At 49.3% G+C, this 23,496-nt stretch overlaps 9 protein-coding genes across 9 annotated transcripts; 5 read left to right on the top strand and 4 right to left on the bottom strand.

Annotated features, from left to right (window-relative positions):
• Nucleotides 1-129: 129 nt before the first annotated feature.
• Nucleotides 130-744, top strand: Pdw03_3688 (Acyl-CoA N-acyltransferase; the record flags this gene model as incomplete). Its single annotated transcript, XM_066100565.1, has 2 exons — nt 130-199; nt 260-744. The coding sequence occupies 2 exons, from the start codon at nt 130-132 to the stop codon at nt 742-744; spliced, it is 555 nt and encodes a 184-aa protein (XP_065955965.1).
• A 409-nt stretch (nt 745-1,153) lies between these two features.
• Pdw03_3687 (Plasma membrane channel protein (Aqy1), putative) lies at nt 1,154-3,577 on the top strand (the record flags this gene model as incomplete). Its single annotated transcript, XM_014676432.1, has 5 exons — nt 1,154-1,232; nt 1,287-1,440; nt 1,503-1,791; nt 1,843-2,274; nt 2,321-3,577. 5 exons carry the CDS (start codon nt 1,154-1,156, stop codon nt 3,575-3,577), a joined length of 2,211 nt encoding a protein of 736 aa, XP_014531918.1.
• A 753-nt stretch (nt 3,578-4,330) lies between these two features.
• On the top strand, nt 4,331-5,609 carry Pdw03_3686 (BZIP transcription factor, putative; the record flags this gene model as incomplete). Its single annotated transcript, XM_014676433.1, has 4 exons — nt 4,331-4,384; nt 4,607-4,622; nt 4,795-5,060; nt 5,112-5,609. The coding sequence occupies 4 exons, from the start codon at nt 4,331-4,333 to the stop codon at nt 5,607-5,609; spliced, it is 834 nt and encodes a 277-aa protein (XP_014531919.1).
• A 1,587-nt stretch (nt 5,610-7,196) lies between these two features.
• On the bottom strand, nt 7,197-8,491 carry Pdw03_3685 (Glucose-methanol-choline oxidoreductase; the record flags this gene model as incomplete). Its single annotated transcript, XM_014676434.2, has 4 exons — nt 7,197-7,928; nt 7,976-8,145; nt 8,297-8,410; nt 8,464-8,491. 4 exons carry the CDS (start codon nt 8,489-8,491, stop codon nt 7,197-7,199), a joined length of 1,044 nt encoding a protein of 347 aa, XP_014531920.2.
• A 38-nt stretch (nt 8,492-8,529) lies between these two features.
• Pdw03_3684 (Glucose-methanol-choline oxidoreductase) lies at nt 8,530-9,005 on the bottom strand (the record flags this gene model as incomplete). Its single annotated transcript, XM_066100564.1, has 2 exons — nt 8,530-8,912; nt 8,963-9,005. 2 exons carry the CDS (start codon nt 9,003-9,005, stop codon nt 8,530-8,532), a joined length of 426 nt encoding a protein of 141 aa, XP_065955964.1.
• A 2,039-nt stretch (nt 9,006-11,044) lies between these two features.
• Pdw03_3683 (uncharacterized protein) lies at nt 11,045-12,031 on the top strand (the record flags this gene model as incomplete). Its single annotated transcript, XM_014676436.1, has 1 exon — nt 11,045-12,031. One exon carries the CDS (start codon nt 11,045-11,047, stop codon nt 12,029-12,031), a length of 987 nt encoding a protein of 328 aa, XP_014531922.1.
• Nucleotides 12,032-12,678: 647 nt separating this feature from the next.
• Nucleotides 12,679-13,278, top strand: Pdw03_3682 (Peptidase M20; the record flags this gene model as incomplete). Its single annotated transcript, XM_014676437.1, has 1 exon — nt 12,679-13,278. One exon carries the CDS (start codon nt 12,679-12,681, stop codon nt 13,276-13,278), a length of 600 nt encoding a protein of 199 aa, XP_014531923.1.
• A 2,323-nt stretch (nt 13,279-15,601) lies between these two features.
• Pdw03_3681 (uncharacterized protein) lies at nt 15,602-16,672 on the bottom strand (the record flags this gene model as incomplete). Its single annotated transcript, XM_014676441.1, has 1 exon — nt 15,602-16,672. One exon carries the CDS (start codon nt 16,670-16,672, stop codon nt 15,602-15,604), a length of 1,071 nt encoding a protein of 356 aa, XP_014531927.1.
• Nucleotides 16,673-17,832: 1,160 nt separating this feature from the next.
• Nucleotides 17,833-19,107, bottom strand: Pdw03_3680 (Monooxygenase, putative; the record flags this gene model as incomplete). Its single annotated transcript, XM_014676442.1, has 1 exon — nt 17,833-19,107. One exon carries the CDS (start codon nt 19,105-19,107, stop codon nt 17,833-17,835), a length of 1,275 nt encoding a protein of 424 aa, XP_014531928.1.
• Between the last annotated feature and the right edge of the window lie 4,389 nt (nt 19,108-23,496).

Here is a 23,496-nt window from a genome sequence, read left to right as displayed (position 1 = left end):
TAACATTGCCTAATCCGGGATAGTAAAATCCTGGGGTCGCGAAGCTTGCCAAAAAAAAAGAGCAGTGCATATACTAGCAAGTACAAAAGTCTCAAAGAGAAAGAGGCTTTCATGTACTGAAAATTCGTCATGGACTATCTGCGTCCTCTCTCCAACACCACGGTCGACCAACCCACCATTCGTCTCGCGACCCCCGAGGGCAAGTGCATTGACCTCAAACGCTTCTGAGCGCGTAGCACAGACAACTGACACCAGGTAGATGTCCCCCTTATCCTCCAATTCATCTGCGAACTAGCCGATTATGAAAAAGCCCTCCATGAAGTCGAAGCCACCGAAGAATCTCTCCTAGCAACCCTCTCCTTCCCCGATACCCCGCCCAAGCGTGGCGCCGTCTACACAGCTCTTATTACCCCGCCCCATACCGCCGACACTCCGAACCCAATCCCCGTCGGAATGGCCCTGTACTTCTATAACTATTCAACCTGGAGATCTGCCCCTGGTATCTACCTCGAGGATTTATATGTGCAGCCGAACGCGCGCGGTCATGGGTACGGCTTCAAGTTACTTAAGTACCTTGCGAAGCAGGTGCTTAAGGTGTCTGGCCGGCGGTTGGAGTGGAGTGTACTCACCTGGAACGAGCCTAGTATCAAGTTCTATGAGCAGGTTGGTGCGCGCGGTATGGATGAATGGATGAAGATGATGGTTGAGGGGGATGCGTTGACTCGTTTGGCGGAGGGTGCGTAGAGGGATGCATGGGTTGGTGTTGGGCGCTGGGTAATTGTTTCTGTATACTACTACACAGAGCATGGGGGACGATTTGCCCCAGAGTAATCAATTTACATTGATAGAGCTCAATGCAGATTGAGGGCTAAAGTGGGCTGCTATAAATGTAAGTTCTATGGAGCAAAAATCGATGATTTACAGCTATGTATGGCTCCAGGGGAAATGTGTTGTTTTGGAAAAAAGCGAAAATAAAGTGAAATGCACATGACACAAGAATCTTCCCACGTCGTTAATGTAGAATGAGACAAGCATCATGTTAGCGCAACACAGCTTCGCCCCTAAGCACTTTAGCGCCAGGTGACGGCATTGACCTGCCGATCACCTCGATTCGCCCTGTTTCATTTTCTTTCTTCTTTCAACTCACCCAGCGATGGCGACTATTTCGGATAATGTTCAGGATTACAATCTCCATGTGGACTATGTTATCCGTTACAGCTTTGGAACTGTAGGTGAGTAACAGAGAGCTCTAGGGTGTGGCGGGAGATACATTCTAACAGTTGCAGACCGTTTGCAGGCAATTGAGCAGCTAGAAAAACTGCTCCAAGCACTTGCCCAAGTTGGTCTACAGGTAGAGGTTCGACAAGGTGATGAGTCGTCTTTGCTCGTGTTTGTGAAAGCTTTGGAAAAGCGGCTGAAACGGGCTATTCATCGGTCGCGGTAAGTGATGATGGCTGATCATTCTATGCCAATCTGCTAATCTCGACTTTACATGTCCACAGAGTACGCGACTGGCTATACGGCATTCGTAATGCTGAGCCCACACCTTCCAATTCGACCGAGCCCCAGAATGAGGCTGAACGCTTGCGGGTGATCAACCAGATGATCACGCTTCCCAAGGAAGAGGGCGGGGCTGCTATCACCCCCAACCATGGCGAATGGAAGAACGTCACTGCTATATTCCCCCTTCATGATGTTGATACAAATAAAAAGTGGATAAGAGATTGGAGCTCTAAGACTTTCCTCTCTGATGACGACTTGGATCAAATCCGGAACAAGTTTGGAGAAAGTGTATGTACCAGCGAGTGGTTGTCTTTTTGGCCTAGCTAACATAGATGGCAGGTTGGATTTTACTTCGCATTCCTGCAGTCGTACTTCCGATTTTTGATTTTCCCGGCTATCTTTGGATTCTCCTGCTGGTTCCTGATTGGCGGATATTCGATTGTCTACACTATCGTCAATTGTCTCTGGTGTATCATCTTTGTGGAATATTGGAAGCGCCAGGAGGTTGATTTGAGCTGCAGATGGCAGACCAAGAATGTCTCAGCTGTTCGGACCAAGCGACGAGAGTTCAAGGCAGAAAAGGAGGTCTGTGATGTGGGTACCGGTGAGATGCGCGGTGTCTTCCCGGCAACTAAGCGCATGCAACGGCAGCTACTTCAAATCCCATTTGCCTTTGTTGCGGCAATTGCCTTGGGTGCTATCATTGCGACCTGCTTTGCCATTGAGATCTTCATCTCGGAGCTCTACAATGGTCCTTTAAAGACATACTTGGTATGGCGATCCTTCCCATTCTCTGTAATCAAAGCTAACCCTTCAGATTTTCATCCCAACCATCCTTGTATCAGCGCTTGTGCCAACCATGAGTGCTATTTTGACGTCTATCGCAACGAAGTTGAATGACTACGAGAACCACGAGACAAACGATGCGTACGATGCTGCATTGACTCAGAAGGTTTTTGTTATCAACTTCATCACGTCTTATATGCCAATTTTCTTGACAGCCTTTGTCTACGTGCCATTCGCTAGCCTGATTGTCCCCTACCTCGATGTTTTCCGCTTGACAGTTCGGCCTTTCGTGTCGAAGGAACAAGCCATCTCAAAGCAATCGCATTTCCAGATCGACCCAGCTCGCCTGCGAAACCAGGTTGTTTATTTCACTGTCACTGCCCAGATCGTTGGCTTTGCCATGGAGACTATCGTGCCCTATATCAAACAGCATGCACTTCGGAAATATAAAAAGTACAACAAGGAGCGCAATGGTAAGACGGACCGAAACGGCGACAAAGGATCGCCCGAAAGGCCTGTCGTGTCCTTCGACGATCCGGCCGAGGAAGTGCAGTTCCTCACGCGCGTGCGTAACGAGCTCGAACTTTCCGAGTACGATGTGACCGATGATCTACGTGAGATGTGTATTCAATTCGGTTACTTAGCCCTTTTCTCACCCACATGGCCGCTTGTTCCCCTCTCGTTCTTTGTGAACAACTGGGTCGAATTGCGATCGGACTTTTTCAAGATCTGCATGGAGTTCCGCAGACCCGTGCCATTGCGGACTGATACGATCGGACCCTGGCTCGATAGCCTGGGATTCCTATCCTGGGTCGGAAGTATCACCAGCGCTTCTCTGGTCTACCTGTTCAGCGGCAACGCACAGCAGGGGCCTAACGGCGAGCCGACAGACATTAAAGGCTGGGCTTTGCTTTTGACAATCTTTTTTTCGGAACACCTGTACCTTATTGTGCGGTATGCTGTACGGGCTGGTATGGCTGGGATTGAGCCTCCAAACTCCCGCAAGGAGCGAGCCGAGCGTTACCTCGTGCGCAAGCGCTATCTTGAGTCGACAACCAATGTTGGGGTGAGCGCGGACAAGGAGGAGGACGATCTTACGTCCATTGCCCAGTCAACTGATATCTCACGTACGTCTCTTGAAGATGATGCTCGGCGTGCGTCCTCGCATGGTGCCGACCCGGCAACCCGTTTCTGGATGCACCAGCGAGGCTGGACTGAGTCAGCGAAGATCGGAGCTGGGATAATACATGCACAGCCTACCAAAGGTAGCTTGAAGAAGCAACAGTAGTGATTCCGAGTCGTGCAGAGCTAGGATGTCGCGGCAGGGGTGTGAAAGGTTGACTGTGTTTTGGGGTGGATACGAGATTACGGGTGTTAGAAGTTTAGATAAGCACTCAAGGTACATTAATCAGGAGTAGTAGTTCAGTTTACATCTTATACAAGAAGTTGTTCCCAATTGAATGGAACGATTCTTCAATTGTTGGTGCCTCATGCATGAGAAACGAATGTCAAGATAGGCGAGGATGGTGATGTCATGCTGACTCGGTCGGGAGCAAGTAAACCCGCCGGATGCGGGCGGGATATAATCAGCGATCAAGCAAGCTATCTCGATACATGGACATGTTAAGATGCACGACCACAGCATTCGATTGGAGGGATATGAAGAGGATTGAGATGATGATTAAACCCCATCACAGCCAGTAAATGTGATATCCAAGGCAATGTAGCGGCAAAAAGCATGGAGATAAACCCCGGGGTAGAAACCGTATGGTTCACCGCTTACTCAATGTGGACAATTCGCTTACCAACTCCTTTCATAAATCGCCCCTAATCCTCTGACTCAGAATCCTTAAGTAATCCTCCTCCTCCTCCACCCGCCATCAACCTGCTTACAGCATCGGATCTGTAACTGCTTACCTCATTTTAACTGTATTTTGATATCAGCAAAGCAGCTCTCTTTGCTCTCAATTCTGGTGGATTCTAAGAGTGTCGTGCAAAGCCACTGCCCAAATTCATCACCGATCCCCTTTCTTCTTAATCAATGCAGCCTGCACTGGCGCCAGCACCGCATCCAAGCATGCAAACCTCTGCTCAGGTAAGCAGACCATCTTGAACGCGCGTTTGTCATCAGATCTAGATGAGATCCCACGTTGTGTACTTCCTCGATGCTTTGGATACAAGACAGTCATGCTGCGTTACCAACGTGTTGAGGACGGGACTCGACGTCTCGACGCGTGGAGTCTCCCTCCAGTCACGTCGCGTCATCTAGGTCCTGCATTCTGTTACTACTATGATTCATACTGACATTTGACTATAGGATCACGCGGATCAGGGTACGTGATTGTAGCTGTTGTCCTTTTTTTCCCTTTGCTTTTAAGGGATTCGTGGGTGCGTGGGGTTTGAGGCTGAAAACTACCGTACCCCAATCTCCTATCTAATCCCACCTGGGCAAATTAGGGTGCGCGTCGCACGTGATAGCTCCCCATCGCTAACATGATGATATAGTCCTCCATGACCAGCTTTTAGCTGCTCAGCATCACCTGGGCGGTCGCCCCCAGGGTGCCCCAGGCCAGCAACAGCACTTACAGCCCAATAATGCTAGCCCGCGAGACCAGCCAAACATTGACCCTGCTATCTCGGGTGCCATGCTCGGCGCTCCCCAAACCCCCACCCAACCCCAGGGTTCTCCCCCATCCGACGGCGGCTCCAAAAGCTATGGCAAGCGTGAACTGTCCACTTCCAAGCGTGCTGCCCAGAACCGTGCTGCCCAGGTATGTTAATTTGATACTCTGCACAACGTTCTTCGCTTATCATCCGGATAGCGTGCATTCCGCCAGCGCAAGGAAACATACATCCGCAAGCTCGAGGAAGAGGTCAAGAACATCGACCCCCTCAAGGAGCAGGTCAAGTCCCTGGTCGGCGAGAACTATCAGCTGCGCGAATACATCATCAACTTGCAATCGCGTCTTCTCGAAGCCCAGGGTGAAGTCCCCGAGCTCCCGGCCAACATCGATTTGAGCCAACCCCGCACAACAGAAATGGCGCTTGCCTCTGCCGGAGTCCAGAACTCCAGCCCCTCGGGCTCGGTACCCACCCCGGGTCCCCAGGGCCAGCACCCCAGTTCTGTATCTGATGACATGAATTCTCTGAACCGCATCGCTGCTGCAACCCTCGGCATGCGCAAGCACCCCGATGACACGACCTTCCTCAACAACAATAGCTTCCAGCAGAATAAGCGGGTACGCACGGATGATAATCAAGACGGAAACGATGGCGTGAACAAGCAAGAGGTTTCTCATGGTCTTCCGATGGTGAACTAATTGCTGTGCCGTTTTCATCAACGTTTTGATTGCCTACGTTCTGCGATCACTTTTCGATACCCGCGTCTGTCTCCTTTGTTTGCTCGTGCCTTATTCAGCTTCGGTGTTACGTTATGCTTGACGACACTTGCCCTATTTCTATCTCGCCTGTTCTGCTGGATCTCCTGTGCTCACCTCCTTTACTATCATGTCATGTTCCCCCTTTGCGTAAGGGTGTGTGATGCAGTGAGTGATTTCCACCCTCTTGATTTCGGCTTCGCGATTCGGTGGTGTTTTGAGATTTCCTAAATTGCGGTAGATTGATGGGGGGAGTTTATTACTATTCCCGCATTTGTTTCATACTTCAATTCGATCTATAACTTTACTTGTTCAATCAGATAGATCACAGGCTGTGGATATGCACTGCCTAGCCAACTTTCGCTGCCTAGTGTAGGTTCCTATGCCACTGATTTTATGAGGCCTTCATGATGTCCGAGCCTGGAGCCAAGCTTGCCGAGTTAATTTTAGTCTTTGAGACTTATGAGGTGCTCCGTGCTAGCCTAGCGGGTTTGAGCGGGGTGGACTCCAAATTATCCTTGTATTCTTCAGGCTTTTCAAGTCTTGCCCAAAATGGGCTCATCGAAATGAAGCTACTTGATACAGTCTTTTGAAACCAAGCTGTCGGACTTCCTATCTACATATTATCTCTCTACACACGTCCGATCTACTGACATGACTGGATTGAGACCTCAAGAGACAGGTGTGGACTTGGACTGATATGCTGTCAAAGGCTGATTGTAACAAATAATGACAGGACTCCTTCGTAGGGTAGCTACCCTAGGACGAGCAACCGATCTGGTGTTGAAGCTGCCTTTCAATCGACCTTGATACCAAGTGTGACTTGAAATCAAAATAAACAGATGGAAGCCGGAGATTGGTGACAAACTTGGAAACCGATGCAAAGATCAATCTTATGATTTAGTCTGGCAAAAATTTACACGCTAAAGGAAGATGATTGATTCACTTTGACGATTCAAGTAGGTGGGCTTGCCCTTGACCACCTGTGTCTGGTTATACCTGGTATCTACCTGTAGGTTGCCTTGATCGATTGCATGGTCATCGCGGTCGTCCTCTCGAGGTCCCATGAGAAGTTTCCAACATTCTTAGCATGGTTGGCTTGGGAATTGTGAGCCCTAAAATCTGGAGTCTGTGAACATCTCACACTGCTGACTTTCGCCATGAGTTTTGGTTGGATTGGTGATCCCACCGTAACCAGCAGCCTCGACACCCAGAACTATACTTTCTTGCCACACACAAGATAGATTAAATACCCTCTACCATCTAAACGTTTTTTTTTTCGTCTAAAATCATGAAATCAAAGGAATCTTCAAGTCCCAAAGGCAAAGTCGGGTCACTTCGGTGAAGTTGCACACTTGTTAAATGGAATGAGATAGACAGACATGGCGTCCATGCACAACACCAAAATAAAAAAAAACGTTGATGTCATGGTGAAAATAAAGTCGAGTCAGTCGCAGGCAATATGTAGTCCCTACGCTCTTTTATTGCGCAATTTCTGACCTGTCAAACCCAATAGATTGGATACGACATTTACTGTGCATCAAGACCATATTCCTTGATAAGAACCTCAGCACAAGTAACACCAGTCACGTAAGCCGTAGCCTGCGTGTGGTTATTAATGAGAATGGGAATAACACTCATATCAGCAACACGGAGGTTCTCAATGCCCCGCACGCGGAAATACGTGTCAACAGCAGCATCACTGGCATCAGCCTTGCCCATCTTCGCTGTGCCGGTCATGTGCCAACTAGAAGAGAGGAAGTTCTTCCAGAACCGGAGAATGTCCTCACCAAAATCAGACGCGGGCCCGATGAGCGTAGAGATAGTGTCCGTCGCAAAGGACTCCTGTCTACTAACTTCTAGTAGGTGTCGGTAGATCTCGATGCAGGCGCGACGATCGAAGGGATCCTCGAGGAACCGCGGGTTGAAAAGCAGCGGGACGTCTGGGTCGGAGGACTGCAGGCGCACTTCACCGCGGGATTGTTCGTTCATCATGAATGCCCCGAGACCCAAATAGCTGTACTCTTTGAACATATCGGGCATCATGAAGTGGATGGGCACGTGAGTGATCATCTCGTAGTGGGGGATGGTTTCGCGGTTCATGAATTCTTGTACGGATGCTGGAAGTGCTTTGAATTCGGGCGTCGAGGTAATACGGTCTGACTTGAACCAGCCACTTCCAACCTGGCAGCTGTATCTGGTCCATGGACCGGTGTTGTTCTCCTCCCACTGTCTCATCGCAGCCTCCATGGCGGCTGGATCCTAGAAGAACGAATTGCGGTCATTGGTATCGGGTTGCGGGTAAGAACCAGAGGAACAAAGTAGTGGTCTCGAAGACCCTGGCCAACAGCAGGGAGATCTTGGACTACTGGAATCTTGAACTTCTCAAGGTCTGCAGCTGGTCCGATTCCAGAATGCATTAGGATCTTGGGGGTGTCGAGTGAGCCTGTAGAGAGAATCACATCCCGAGAAGCGAAGTCTGGCAGCCACGTCAGATGAAGGGAATGGTAAAGATTCATGATCGGACATGCACTGCTTGCCCTGGGTCTCTACTCCAAGGGCCTTTTTGCCCTGCAGCAAAATGCGTTGTACTGGGCTGTCCGTGACAACCACAAGATTCTCAGACGCACTCAAAAGCAGGTCAACAGCCGTAGTACGCTTTCCCTTGTGAGCAGAGTTGATAGTGGCAGCCATGCCGAGGGGATTTCCAGAGTTGTGATCCAGGTTGAGCTTGTGTCCAGCCGCTTGAAAAGCATCCAGCGAGAGCGATAAGTCCTTTTCTCAATCCTCTGCGTACCCAACGCGCAGGACTCCCGAGTAGCCATGTTCGAGAGCAACCGGATTAGCACATTTTTTGATTATCTCACGGTGTGACACGGCCATTGAAGGTCTCCAAATTCTTGAACCGGGTCTGCATCTCCTTCCACCCGAAGGTATCATCACCCACACTACGTGCCCACTCGTTGTAGTCGTCCCGCGCACCTACGGTATAGACCCCGAAGTTTAATACCGAGCCACCTCCCAGGCCCTTTCCACGGGAATAGTCTATCTCACGCCCATTGCAATGTTCCTGAGGCGTGGTCTTGTACCCCCAATTCAGGCCTTCATCCATAAATGTCGTCCAACGCTTTCCATCTACTCGCAAAACTCTATCATCGTTGCGCCCACCTGCTTCGAGAAGTAGAACTTGAGGTCTTTGGGCTGATTTGGCGAGCCCGGCAGCTAACGCACAACCAGCGGGACCACCTGTTTAAGTGATGAGCTTGGGAGATTGCATGTGTCTGGTACATGATTACCTCCTACAATGACAAAGTCATAAGCGCATTTTGGGGATTCCATGTTGATCACCACCTTTTAGCGTGAAGAGTAAATTGTGAAAAAAAAAATTTGGAAGAGGATAGGAGCAACGCGTCAAGTATGTATCATCTTTTCTATTTCAACACCGTAAAATAACTAATATCTAAAGGTTATTAAAGATAAGATAAAGGCATTAAGTATATATATTAGTACTACCTTATTTTACTTATAAATTTTTGTTGAACGAAATACAGCGTACTTTCCACTAGACCATAACAAAAACCAAGGTTCCTGTTTATGGCCTAGGGAGGCCGTATTTGAGGTTTGACAATTTTATTAAAATAAGGTCGGAGATCACGTGCCGTGATCTTCCTCTTACTAAGCATCACGGTTCGCACCGTGACATAGATCCTGTTGTGGCTCTTCGAGCTACGTCTTGTATAATAGCCTGCTCCTGCCTGTACCTGTCAAGTGGAATCTGATCTTGTTAGAGATACTAGAGATCTACGATGAATGTAGATGTAACTGGAAATCTCTTGATGCGTTGAGAGAGAGAGAAACTATCTACATGCTATGACTGAGACTAAGTACTGGGAGCAAACAGTGGTGGTCACGCGACCTTCCAACAGATCTGTTATGACCTGTTCCTACCAGTCATCTCCTATCATACCGTCCTGCCAGCCCGCACCCTGACATTTAGTATTGGTCAATTTATAAGAGTTAGCGCGAGAAATCGCGCCTGTGTTGTATACTATTTAGGCGGGTAGATCTTAAGGACGTTAAAACGGCGCGCCACTTCACAAGTTGAAGAGATTTCTTGATTCTTAAAAGCCTAGATAGCTAGTAAGATCCTACCCTCCTACTCTATTGAATTTTGAGAGGATTGAGTACGAATTGGTGGCATGGTGGGTGGTTGAACTAACTAAGATCTAGTGGACGTGTTTTAGTTGGGGTGGCCAGCTCGGTAGTGAAATACGTTATGTAGGGTTATTACATAACCTGCCAAGCCCTCGCTTGCAACAACATGAAACCCCCTTTTTCTGTGGCTTACAAAGCCAGGTGGCTGTAATTCCTGAGGCCGAGTTCTTGGCCCAAGCGCTCTTGACTCGCTGCCTCAGGCAGTAGGTGTATGCAAACCCTGCAAACATCTCGGGAGCACAACAGAGACAAAGCATGATCACGTGACCATAGGCGAAAGCGAACGCACGGTTCCCAAAGTTTTGGGTCTGGATTCTCCGCAAGTGAACTGGCCAATTGTAAATGAGAACCCATTCTCCACTCAGGGCGGAGGTTAGCGTGATAACTTGAAGATTCACCTTTGAGACATCTTCTTGTTTTGTTCAAGGCGGAAGTAAGATGTATTTGGGAAGATGTACGGAAACAGTAGACCGATTAACTGTTACCACGTCGGCCACTCTAGCCACCCTGGCCACTCGAGCCACTCCCACTCGAGCCACCTTGACGACTCGGCCAACTTAAAAAAGTTGAAATCGTACTACACAAGAAGAGACCAAAGTCGAAATCTGAAATCGGGAAAGATACTCCGATAAAATTCCGATTTTTTCAGTCGTAAAATTGGAAAAAAAAAGTGCCAAGTTCACGTGTGGCGGTTCCAACGGGTTCCCTTTCTCGGCTTAGCTTGGCATGGGGGCAAAGAGGCCGGGGAGAGCCCTGGAGTTTTCTTTTCTCGACTCAAACTATTCTCATCTTGCATTGACGTTCATTTCGCCTCGATCCCTGCCTCGAGTTTTTTGACCTCATCTCCTCAGAACCCGGAACGTTACATCCCCATTCCTCGGCAAACGAACTTGCGATCAGATCTTCCCATCCCAATCCTCGAAATCCTTCCCATTTGGTCCGATTGGCGAGCCCAAAATCTCGATAATCTTCGATTCAGCATAGACACAATTGGCATCAATGATTGGCTGGGACTAGCATAACTATCATGGCTACGGAGCTGGTACAATTCAAGCAAAGTGTATCGGGGTTCTCACTAAGCGAGGCATGAAAGATCCTCCCTTCGGTCTTTACAATATCAACATTGAATACATCTCCTAGCCAGGCTAGTTGAGTCGAGCACTATGACAAACCTATCACAAGTTCCCGACGGGATGCATGGGTACCATGACCATAATGTGGCAGTGCGGACGTTGATGATTGTCTTCACATCCATCGCATTATACAACGCCATCGAATTGTTAATCTTATTATTTTTGACTTTCACTCATTATCGTGGACTCTACTTTTGGACGCTTCTGCTCTCGGTCATCATCGGAGTAGTTCCTCACGCCGTTGGCTACCTGCTGGGCTTCTTTTCTCTAGCGCCATTATGGTTATATTTGACTCTCTCCACCATTGGCTTCTACGTCATGGTCCCGGGCCAATCCTTGGTCCTATACTCTCGTCTGCATTTGGTGGTCAATAACAACAAAGTCCTTCGGTTTGTTCTTTGGTTGATTGTCATCGACGCGATCGTTCTCTTGCTGCCAACGACCGTGTTGACGTTCTGTACCGCATACGTTGCACATCCGTCAATGATTCGTGGATACAATGTTATGGAGCGGATGCAACTGGCCTGGTTTTGTGCGCAAGAGATGGTCATTTCGGGAATTTATATTGTCGAGACCGTGAAGCTGCTGAGGATGATGCCTGACAAGGACCGACGGCGGTCCAGAATCATGTACGAGCTGCTAGCCATCAATTTTGTCATCATTTTGCTGGATCTTTGCTTACTCCTTGTGGAATACGTTGGCCTGTACTCGCTGCAAACCACATTGAAGGCTATGGTCTATAGTATCAAGTTGAAGCTGGAGTTCGGGGTGCTCGGAAAGCTAGTTGATCTTGTGCAAAGTCATCGATCGCAACCCACTTCGCTAGAACACGAAGAATACCCTGGCTTCGTTGATCCGTCCCAGATTACATCGGACATCACCCACGCAGCCCCACGGGAACCACGACAAGGGGGACGGAGAGGGTGGAATACATTGTCGATGGAGAGCTTGCCCAGCTCTGAGCGCAGAATTCGCCTGTCTCCACGGTCGACGGACGATAGGCTGCATCCATCTTGAAGTCGGACCGCTGATAATGAACCTCTCTAGCATGTCGACCAAAGGTCTTAAAAATCATCCGTCGCGGGCACAGCCAAGCGGGCTTCGATTGTTTACTCTCCCAACCGGCTTTCTGCTCTTCTCAGGCGATGGAGATTTTTAAGAGCAAAGTATGCCGTTTTACATCCTGCTTCGTCTGCTCTTCCTCTGAAAATCGCCTCAAAAAGTCTTCAAAAAAAAAACACAAATCGAAATCCCGGTCACTGGAAACCAATATCCTGGTTTCCTTTCGCTCGCTCATGGAAACATCTGCGCAACTCTTTCGGTGCGTCAACAATCTGACGCCCGTCGAATTCTACACCCCAGCGCGAGATTCGAACGGCCTTGCTGTCAATTCCTGCCGACTGTACAAATTGCCATGTGCAACCAAATCACCCTGTAAAATTCCGCCAGTCCCACCAAGGGACTGCGTTGTTAGTATGTGCCAAATTACATTGGCCATCATAATGTAATGTTGTCTATCGACGTCCACGATTTGTTGATTTTCAGCCGCATGATGTAACTACTCCAACGACAAATATTTACGTCGCTATGACATACCTCTAGACACAAAAATGGATTGGAAAAGATTTAGATCTAAAATTGTTGTCTCTCATCGTCGATGCAGCATGGAAAGCACCGTCTCGATCCACCATGGTCCTTACGAGTCCATTCCAGCAACAGCATCACCAGGTCTTAAATTCCTTCACCGATTCCTACCAGCACTAGACTCCCTCACTCCCGTTGAAAATCCCATTATCCCTTTCTTCACACCCAGCGCTCCCATTCTCATCGGGAGCGATCCACCAACCGCCGCAAACCAAGCAGTCCCGCTCCTCGAAGTGCGCAGTCGTCACATCTGCAAATTTCACCATCATGTGCATCTCGCCTGGGACATAGACCTTGGGAGGGACATAGGCCCCGTCCAGACATCATACAACAGGACCGCTCCCAACGAAGAAGCCGCACAAAAGGGACAGCTTTACGCCCCGCTAGCAGGGAACATTCAAATGAAACGTACGGTTATGTTTGAAGCAACATCCGAAACAACATTCAAAGAGGACCCGGACGAGTTTGCAGTCCGAGTCCGCGAGTTCAACGTCCTCGATCTGGAAGGACGTGATGAGTCGGATCTGCAGATCGTTGAAATGCGCGTCTTTTTGGATCAGAGACCTCTCCAGGCCCATTCTGCAAGTCTGTTTACGGGATCTGGTTATTCCGGATCTTAGTCGGCATTGGAGTGTTGAATAATCAAATGAACCTGGTGGAGGACGTGCGTTTCTTCTCCACTGCGGAATTCTCGAAATAACCTCCCCCCACTTGGGAAGTGTTATGGATCTCTTATCTTCGCGCGGAGATGACGTTCGGCACTCGGTTCCTATTCTTGGGCTGTTTTGCCTTGCCCGTTTATCTTTAAAGGCTCCATTGCCCAATGCCAGCATTGGTGAACAACTTGGATTTTTTTTTTGTGACGATTCAACAAGATGTTGCCAGTACAGGGACAAGCAGAGACCATCTACAATGTCTCAAGGGTCTTGAATCAGTATGAATTCAAGCTCAATGAGATCAATCAGAAGGTGGCCAGTACCTTTGGCAAACACATCATGACTTTCTTAACGTTCGCTAGATCTGGTCCAATCCCGAGCTAGCATTTACGGAGCACAACGCCCACGACAATATCTGCGAACTTTTCGAGTCACTCGGCGCTGGATACTAGGTGAATAGAAATGTTTATGGCGTCGAGACAGCGCTCGAGGTGATCTATCGCCGCGGCGAGGGTGGTCGTACCATGGCTTTCAATGCAGAATACGATGCCCTTCCAGGCATGGGACACGCATGTGGCCACAATGTGATCGCTACAAGTTCGATCGCGGCATTCCTGGCTACCTGAGAAGTAATGGGTACTCTGTACTCGGATGACATTGGATATTCTGTTCGGCTGCTGGGAACTCCTGCCGAGGAGGGTGGCGATGGAAAGCTCCTTCTTATCAACGCGGGCGCATACAAAGATGTGGATGCATGCTTCATGGTCCATCCCTTCCCGGTGTTGTCTGGCGCCCCTCATCTTATTAGCTCAAGTTCCTGCACTGTGATGTATCTCGCAAACGACACGGTCTGCACGTAGGAGAGCCTTCTGCGAGACAGGTTGTATGGTTCGTCTGAGCGGATGACCGTTGGGGTTGAGTTGCAGGATGAGCTGTCGAACAAGATTGATTGCGAGATGAAGAGTTTCCGATGTTTTATTTAGATGGGAAGTTGAGGCCAAATTAATGCCATGGTATTCTAGCGAGTTGAAGAAGATTAATTTGGCCATTTTCAAGTCACAATCGAGGGGTAGGGTCGTCATCTCTCTTGGCTTTCTAAAACACGGTTAACATGTCGCAGATCTACAACATTCACCTAGTTCTTCAGCGAGCATTTGAGCAGAGGCTTGCAGTTCCTCTTCAACTGAGCTCGTCAGAATTTACCAAAGAGATTCACGGTCCCCATCCGGTTGTCCATAGCACACAATGTGGCTTATTGGCCACTTGGCAGGGGGCTTTTGATGCGAGTGGGTCTTCCTTCTTCGGTAAATAGTCTCGGTCAATCCCACGTGCTGCATCAGTGATTATTATGTGCTCCCGAGAGGATTGCAGGGTTGCATACTCTCGGCGCCTGAGGCCGCTACTCAGCGGCGCTCGGACCAAGCAGTTGGTCACAGGAAAAAGGGGTTTCATGTTGGATAAGCGAGGGCTTGGCATGTTATGTAATAACTCTACATTATAACTGGTGTTTAGCACTATCCAATAGAAACCATGCGATCCTTACAGAATCTCAATTAAAGGACCTACTGTCTGGACTGACAACCCCAGTAGCTCAAGCTGAAACTGCTTATAAGCCTGACGAGTAGGATATTGGCGGAAGGGTCTCGTCTCACTAAAGAATTCGACAGTTCAAGAACGAAGACAACCATCGCTGTCTGTTTAGCCATTTCACTATCAACTCTGGCTATTTTCTCTCGCACTTCATTGTTCTGATTTATGATTCGCTCCGTGTACCCATTTTCTGAAGGGGACTGACATCATTACCCCCCCCCCCCCTATCGGACGTTCAGGAGGTGGTCGTAGCTTTGATGAATGTGATGAGACGAGTCTCTTTGTTATGTCTGCAGACGCAGGCCAAAATGTTCCTTGTACATGAGCAGGGTCTTTGGCGTTTCTTGAAGTCGCTTGGAAAAATATACAGATGTTCTATATCCATGCGATTCTTTTGTTGCCCTATAACTACACTTTGCTCGCCTCTATATTTCAAGGTCATTCGAAGAGACAAAAGATGAACGGAAGGCAGAAATTCACTCGATGTGTTGGATGATTGCGTACAACTATCTCAAAACACAGAAAGTAATTTTAACTAACATATGTAATAATAATAAGTATGTCTATAGCGACAAGGGTATAAAGCAAAAACTGTGGCCGCCCAGTGATGATTCCACTGTTATCCAGTCGAATATCTTGTAGTTTGTAAGATCATGCACGCAAAAGAATGTTCCTCACAAGCTACCAATACCTGCTCTTACTTCGGGCGCTCGAGAAATGTCATTTCAACCGTAGACTGCGAATCCGACGAAAGCATTCGATACCGACTACATTCCTGTGACTCAAAAGAGTTCACAGTCGACGTAGCCTGGCGCAGTGCCTCGTGAAAATCGTACGTACAGCTGCGCGCGGAATACGGTGCCAGACTCACAGACTCTGCAACAATGGCACTATTTCGCGCCTCGGTCTCTGGTGACGCGGGATTGTTTGCGAGCATGTCGAAGATATTGATTTCGGTTGCGCTACAGGTGGTGCCACTAATCCCCTGACAAACGGAGCATGCATAAGTGCTTGTCAGCTCGCGGAGCTGCGTGAGGGCGTGAAATTCAAGTTTCAGCTTGATACTGTAGACAACTGTCCTGAAGCTGATGACCAAGTAGTGCAATCTGTACTCGGCGATGATGATGAAGATACTGAGCGAGATGCCGATGAGATTAACGAAGATGATTCGGTGGATAATTCGTCGTCCTTGGGGGCCTTTGGATTCGAAGACGGGCTTGAGCGCTCGGAGTGCTTCACGGACGTAGATGGCACACAGCAGTACGTCTTGGATGGTGAATCCGGTTGCCTGGAAACGGTCGTAGATTTCTGGTGCGTGGCCAAGCGGTATCTTGTGAAGGTTGAGAAAGAATAAAACGGTCATTGGGATGTGGAGAACGACAGCATTGGCTGTGATCAACCATCGTACCCATCTTACTTGGCGGATGTCGGTAACAACGAGATGCAGCCTTGAATACAGCACTACCGCTTGTCCTGTTACCATGCAGATCCAGCCCACAACAAATGGGACTGCCACGGCAAAGGAAGAGGTTCTGTTCGTATAGCGAATTGTGGCCGGTATACCGTGTACCAAGATTCCCCAGGCGGCAATTTGCATGCTCCAGAAGTATAGCCCCCGATACTTTTGGAACTTCTCGAAGATGGCAATTACAACTTCCAGTGCGTTCCATGCGGAGATGGAGAACATAGCCACGACCTGGACAACCATCATGTTGGCATTGAAAATGGCGCTCACCTCCGGAGGGAGGTTACTTATCGGGGTATCCATGGCGTGTAAATGGGTTGAGCCATTGGGATAAGTCAACCGATGGGAAAGGAAAAGGATATATTGATCACCGATCGGATACAGGTCCCACCTGGCTGACTGATACTATGATGATGGAGACTCCGCTTTAAGGGCCTCATCTTCGGCCCCGGGGTGGGACGGGATAAGGTTGACTGTTGGTTTCGAGTGTGGATCAGGCCACTGACGAGTCATACCTCGTCGCATAAATGAGAGAAAATTCGGCAAATGTGGTCCATGGTGCAGCACACGGGGATCTGTGGCAGATGCTCCGGTTCATTATACATTTCATCATCGCGTAGGGATTCCAACTTGGCTATTGGTGACAAAGACCTCTGGGAATATGAGAATTCCGGTTTCCTCTCCCCTTTAATCATGTTGCTTGAAGAGATAATTGGACACGGCCAACGAAAGGTCGAATATCAAGAGGCTATCAGCACGCTAAACAGGGGTCCTCGGAATCTCAAACAAAGAAACCCAGGCAAAAATTCGTGCACTGATCACATTTTTCGTTAGCACTCCTTAATGGGAGTCCAGGCCTTACATAGATTCAGGTCGTAAATCATGATTGAGCTGAAGATATATGGAGTCTGGAGTAGAGGATTCAGGGAATGGAATGAACGTTGCTGTTGAGGCTTGGCATCGGAACGGACATGGGTTGGCAACAGAGATCGATGGTTTCACCACTGGATGGAAATACCCATTAAATAGAGCATGAAAAATACTTCGAGTTCTCTCACTAAAATGACAAAATCCGCTCTTTTTCCAATCGATGCGGACAACGCTGACTTAACAAAATATACAATGTGTGTGGGCCACCCCATCGTGGTGGTCCGTTCTGTTCTCACCCACGCATTGTGCCATTTCGACAGATGGGTCAAAGCGTACTTTGCCCATCTAAGGTCTACTCCAGGACGAAAGACTCCGTACAATACAAGGAAAAGGGTTAGATTGAGCGCTTCGATAGAAATCTCCATCTCTGTGGATGGTGACATCAAGGGGAACGGAGTCAATCGAGTTTACCTAAAAGCTCAAGCGCCCAAGGCTGTCATGCGATGGTAGGAGGAGTACATGTGTAAATAGATTGGATTCTGCTGGGCCATGGACCCCTAAATGGACATGTCATATTTAAATTTCGGGGTTGGTCACATCTCATCTCCTGATTTTTCTGACGCACATTGAATGTCTGGCCGATTAACGCGATCGTCGTCCAGCTCCGGATAATCAGGGAATTTCCAGTCTCCACCCCGATCATCGGAAAATCGTGCTATGAGCTGTGGTATGCGAAGAAAGCAAACCACTGTGAGAATCAGATGAACAAGAGAGGTCGCCCACTGCGAGTCCGGGAGAACCCATCGGATCCACCCAACGTCGAACTGCTGAACCTCGTCGATGAACGGTCGCAGAATCTGGGAGTAATTTTGGAACGCTTGAGACAGATCTTTACTGCGAGCAAGCTCTCCAGCCAGAACATATGCTCCAACTAGACTGGTGCTTGTTCCCATACCACTTATGGGAGAAGGGCAGTGCGCTGCATCACCGAGAAGGACGACCCGACCGGAGTGCCAGGTATTTGTCCTGATTTGAACGACATTCTGACAGAACCAGTTCTCTGTAGTCTCCATCCCCTTGATAAAGCGATCGGCCTGCCACCCGGCATCGCGGAATTTTTCGGCCCAAAAAAGCTTTTGCTGCCCTACTGAACCTTTTGGAACCTCCCGTAATTCCTCGGAGTCTGATCTAAGCGTGAAGTAGACCTGGGTTTCCGTTTTGTTATGGCTTCTAGACAGGATCGATCGACCGCCGGGGCTGATATATGACTTGCACATATTGTTGTCGCCTTCAGCCCATGGGACGAACCAGTATGCCATGTGTACCCCGAGCTGGTGATATACATCCGGCTCACCAGGAGGTAGAATGTTCCTCCGAATGTGCGAGCCCTGCCCATCTGCTCCAACAAGAACGTCGAATGTGTCAGAAGAGCCGTCAGAAAAGTACGCGAGTACCCCTTGTTCACTTTCCGTGAAGCTCTCCACCGTTCTGTCAAAGAGATATTTCACTGTATCTTTTGTTGCTTCGTAGAATATGCGCACAAGATCCCCACGCATGATCTCATATTCGGATGTCAGAGATTGTGCACCCTTGCCAGACTTATTAGCGAGAATCGTCGCCTTAACATTGCCCTTGGCGTCAACAAAGGAGACGCCTGCTTCGTCAACGAGCTTTCTGCGAACCGCGTCGATGAGGCCCATTCGTTTGATAGCCTCAATGCCTTGGCCACGGAGATCAATTTGGGCACCTGTTGCTCTCAGAGCCGGGAATCGTTCGACGATGACAACTTGATGACCCAGTCGGGCGAGCCAGTAGGCCAGGGCCGGACCTGCAACGCCTCCACCACAAATGAGAACTTTCAACGTCATTGCGTAGAGATAATCTGGAAAAGAATTGGAAGAGAATTGGAAGGGGAAACCACTACTTTGTGGAACATTTTGTAGTCCAGACTTGAATTTATGTAACAAGCCGATACAACCACGTTTGCACTCGCACATATCGGACACATCGGACATGGCTCTCACGGAGTTTCCTGGTTTGTGCATGCAGGTCAGCACATCTGATTCAGCAGTACTGAATCAGATACCTCTTATTAGTGGAGTAAGTTCGGACTTACACTCTCACCCCGTATACGAAGAAATGTGTCACCAGTGCGATTGGCTATTACCGCCATCAAAATGTCACCACGGTCCCCCTTCATTCTGTTTATAGATTGTAAAATTGGGCCTTAACTTCAAAAGAAAAAGAGAAATTCTGGTGTACATGCACATATGCATAATTGCTGGTCTATACGATGATGATGGTGTATTCATTGACCCGATCTAGCTCGCTATTACTCCGTACATGCTGCTATGCGGGGGTTGCGTCCCAGAGCCCCCTCCCGACGACCAATGGTGGCGTATTCCCAGTATGCAAATCCACTCTACAAATCAGATAAAATAATCTCAATATAACAAAAGTAGCTATCTACCTAATGCAGATAATTTCCCGCAGTCCCCACGGGCGTAGAGTGTCCCCTCGCTCTACAACACACCTCTTACCCCTTTATTTCTTATTCTTTTCCAAGCTCCCTGAGTCACCGAGTCCCTATCTTACTAGGACTACTAGATCTATTTTACTACTTCACTCCGGTAAGTCGTACATGAATAGGTTCGGGTCCCGACGCTGTACTTCGTTGTTTTTGTCAGCAGCGCACGTCGTTCTCTACGTTCGTATAAGGTGACCTTTGCGGCCCTAGCGCCCGATCGGTGGTGCTACCTTCGATTCCTTTAAAATCTCCTCCTCCCAAAGTATCGTTAATACCCTAGCTTCGAATAATTCTACCATTATTTCCGTTCGCTATTCCTCTAGGAGTGGACACTAAAGTAGGACGTATCGTACACTTTAGTCTCTGTCAGGGTGCGGGCTGGCAGGACGGTATGATGGGAGATGACTGGCAGGGACAGGTCGTAACAGATCAGTGTCAGGGTGCGGGCTGGCAGGACGGTATGATAGGAGATGACTGGTAGGAACAGGTTGTAACAGATCAGATTCCCATTGACAGGCAGGTACAGGCAGGGGCAGGCTAATATACAAGACGTAGCTCGAAGAGCTACAACAGGATCTAGAACTGAAGTTCAAGATAAACAGGTCGGAGATCACGTGCCGTGATCTTCCTCTAACTAAGCATCACGGTTCGCACCGTGACAGTACCCCCTCCCTTAGAGCCGAGCTCCGTCGAGGCGAGGCTTGTGCGGGTATCTTCGGTGGAAGTTCCGTACGATCTCGCGGGCGTGGTCCAGGTATTCAGCAGGCTCTTCAGTGGGTTCGTCGTAACCAATCCATTTGACGGTGTACTTCAGACGCGGGCCTCCTCGGCCTCGTCGTTCCCAGCGGGAATCTAGGATGTCTTCAACTTCCCATTCTTCCAGTCCTTCGACTTCGACAGGCGGTGCGGGTTCAGTAACTTGTCCATTTACCGGGTTCGTGGCGGCAGGCTGTAGCAGGCTGACGTTAAACACAGGGTGGATCTTCATACTAGCAGGCAGTTCGAGCTTGTAAGCGTGTGCACTTATAGCTTCTAGGACCTTAAAGGGGCCTAGGTTCTTCCAGTCCAGTTTCTTCTGCGGGCGGAGGGTTCGGATATTCCTGGCGTTCAGCCAGACCAGTTGTCCAGGACGGTATCGGCGGGCAGGGGCGCGGTGACGGTTCGTTTGTTCTTCGTATCGGGCTTGTGCGGACAGTATCTCGGCGCGGACGTACTCAGTCAGTTCTTGCATTCGTGTAGCGAACTTTTCCGCGTCTCGGGTCGCAGGGTGACTGGCAGGCTGGGATGGTTCGAACCCGATGCGGGGGTGGAACCCATAGTTCGCGTAGAACGGAGAAACTCGGGTGCTCTCGGAGTAATGAGAGTTTGCAGTGAATTCGGCCAGCGGGAGCCATTCAGACCAGTCATCCTGTAAGTAGGACACATACGCTCGGAGGTATTGTTCCAGTACGGCGTTCGCGCGTTCAGTCTGGCCATCAGTTTCCGGGTGATAAGCGGTTGACAGCAGGTTGGTGATTCGCAGGCGCTTTGTCAGGTGTTTCCAGAATTGGGCCACGAACTGGGGTCCTCGGTCAGATACAACGGTATTCGGCAGGCCGTGCAGTTTCCAGACATGACGGGTGTACAGGCGGGCGACTTCTTCAGCGTTGCAGGTTCCCTTGCAGTGTATGAAGTGCTTCATCTTGGTCAGACGGTCTACCACGACTAGGATGGCGTCGTAACCGTAGCTCAGGGGCAGGTGCGTGATGAAGTCCATGCTGATATCTTGCCAGGCTCTCTCAGGTACGGGCAGTTGTCTCAGGATCCCTTGACGGACTTCTCGGGCGGGGGTGATACGGCGGCAGGTATGGCAGTTCTTGGTCCAGTCGCTCACGTACTGGTATACTCTAGGCCAGTAGTATTCTCGGGACAGCAGTTCATAGGTCTTCGACCGGCCAGGGTGTCCCACGGTGGGCTTGTCATGACACAGGCGCAGTATTTCAGCTTTCAGTTCATCGTTGTCAGGGACGTACAAGCGGTTCCGGTAGTAGAGGTAGTTGCCTCTTCGTTCGCAGTCGGCAAGTGTAATCTCAGGGTGACGGCTAGCGTTCTTGTCTAACGCTTCCAGGATAGATTGTACTACTTTATCTTGGTTGTAGGCTTCCAGCAGTAAATCCTTGATCGTAGATGGTGGTTCGGGCAGGTTGTTCTCGATGAATCGGACTCTTGTTTCAGGAGCAGCGGTGATGGGCGGATCGGTGATAATAGGCGGGACTTCAGCGGTAGCAGGCGGTTCTTCTGGCAGGTCTGGCAGTTCAGGTGGAGTGGTTGTAGTGACTCCGTTTCTCTGTCGTGTTGTGACGTTTATCTGTAGGTTTTCTTTCTTCAGAACAGTCTGGCTCTGATGCGCTAAGCGCTCATCCCCCTCTTTAGGGATATCCTCTGACCTCCTGGTCAGGGCGTCGGGCTTTGCACCTTGTTTTCCGGGACGGTACGTGATCTTGAAGTTAAACCGGGACAGGAATTCAGACCATCGGGCTTGGCGGCGGTTCAGGAGTTTCGTTGTCGTGAAATATTCCAGATTGCGGTGGTCAGTTATGACCTTCACGGGCGAGGGTGTGCCCTCCAGTTCGGGACGCCACTCTTCGAAGCAGCGGATTATGGCTAGCAGTTCTTTATCGTATATCTCATAGTTACACTCGGCGGCGGAGTGTTTTTTCGAGAAAAATGCGATAGGGTGCAGTATTCCAGCGTCATCGTACTGAGACAGTACACCGGCAGAGACAAAATCAGACGCGTCTGTTTCCAGGACTATCTCCTTGGACCAGTCAAACGCTTTCAGAACCGGGGCAGATGTAAACGCCTTCTTCAAGGCTTCGAAGCTCAGCTGGCAGACAGGTGTCCATTCGAAACGGACGTCTTTCTTCGTGAGTCTCACGAGCGGGGCGATGACTTTCGAGAAGTCTCTGATAAAGCGGCGGTAGAAGTTGCCGAAACCAATAAAGGCTTGCACATCAGTCAGACAGGTCGGTGTTTTCCAGTTCACGATCGTTTCGATCTTGTCGGGGTCCATACGGATACCATCTTCACCGATGATAATACCAAGGAACTTCGTCTCGGACACACAGAATTCGCATTTCGATAGTTTTGCGAACAGGCCTGCCTCTCGGAGGCGCTGGAGGACTTTTCGTACATGTTCTATGTGTTCCGCACGCGTGCGGCTGTAAATCAGGATATCGTCCAGGTAAGCAGTACAGAAACAGTCCAGGTACTCTCGTAACGTATCGTTGATAAATCGTTGGAAGGATGCGGGGGCTCCAGTTAAACCAAATGGCATCACCAATGATTCGAACAGTCCTAATCTCGTACGGAAGGCAGTCAGGTATTCTTGTCCCTTCGCAATTCGCAGATTGTTGAAGGCGGAGATGATATCAATCTTCGTAAAGAACTTCATCCCTTTCAGGTTATTCAGGGTTTCCTTGGTCAGCGGCAACGGGTAACGGTCCTTAACAGTGATTGCGTTCAGTGCACGGTAATCCACGCAGAAGCGGAGACCTCCGCCGGGTTTCTTCACGAACAGAACAGGCGAGGCAGCGGGCGAGGAGCTGGGCCGAATGAACCCTTTCCTCAGGTTATCTTCGATCCAGTCTTTCAGGACCTCGAGCTCATTTCGGGACATGGGATAGAGGGGCCCAAAAGGTAAGGGTTTGTCCTCTTGTAAGACCATCTTGTGGTCGTATGATCGGTGGGG

Source organism: Penicillium digitatum, chromosome 1 (genome assembly GCF_016767815.1).
Source record: "Penicillium digitatum chromosome 1, complete sequence".
In the NCBI taxonomy this organism is placed as follows: Eukaryota; Fungi; Ascomycota; class Eurotiomycetes; order Eurotiales; family Aspergillaceae; genus Penicillium; species Penicillium digitatum.
The sequence above is the reverse complement of the archived record's forward strand: the minus strand, read 5'-3'. Positions and strand labels throughout refer to the sequence as shown.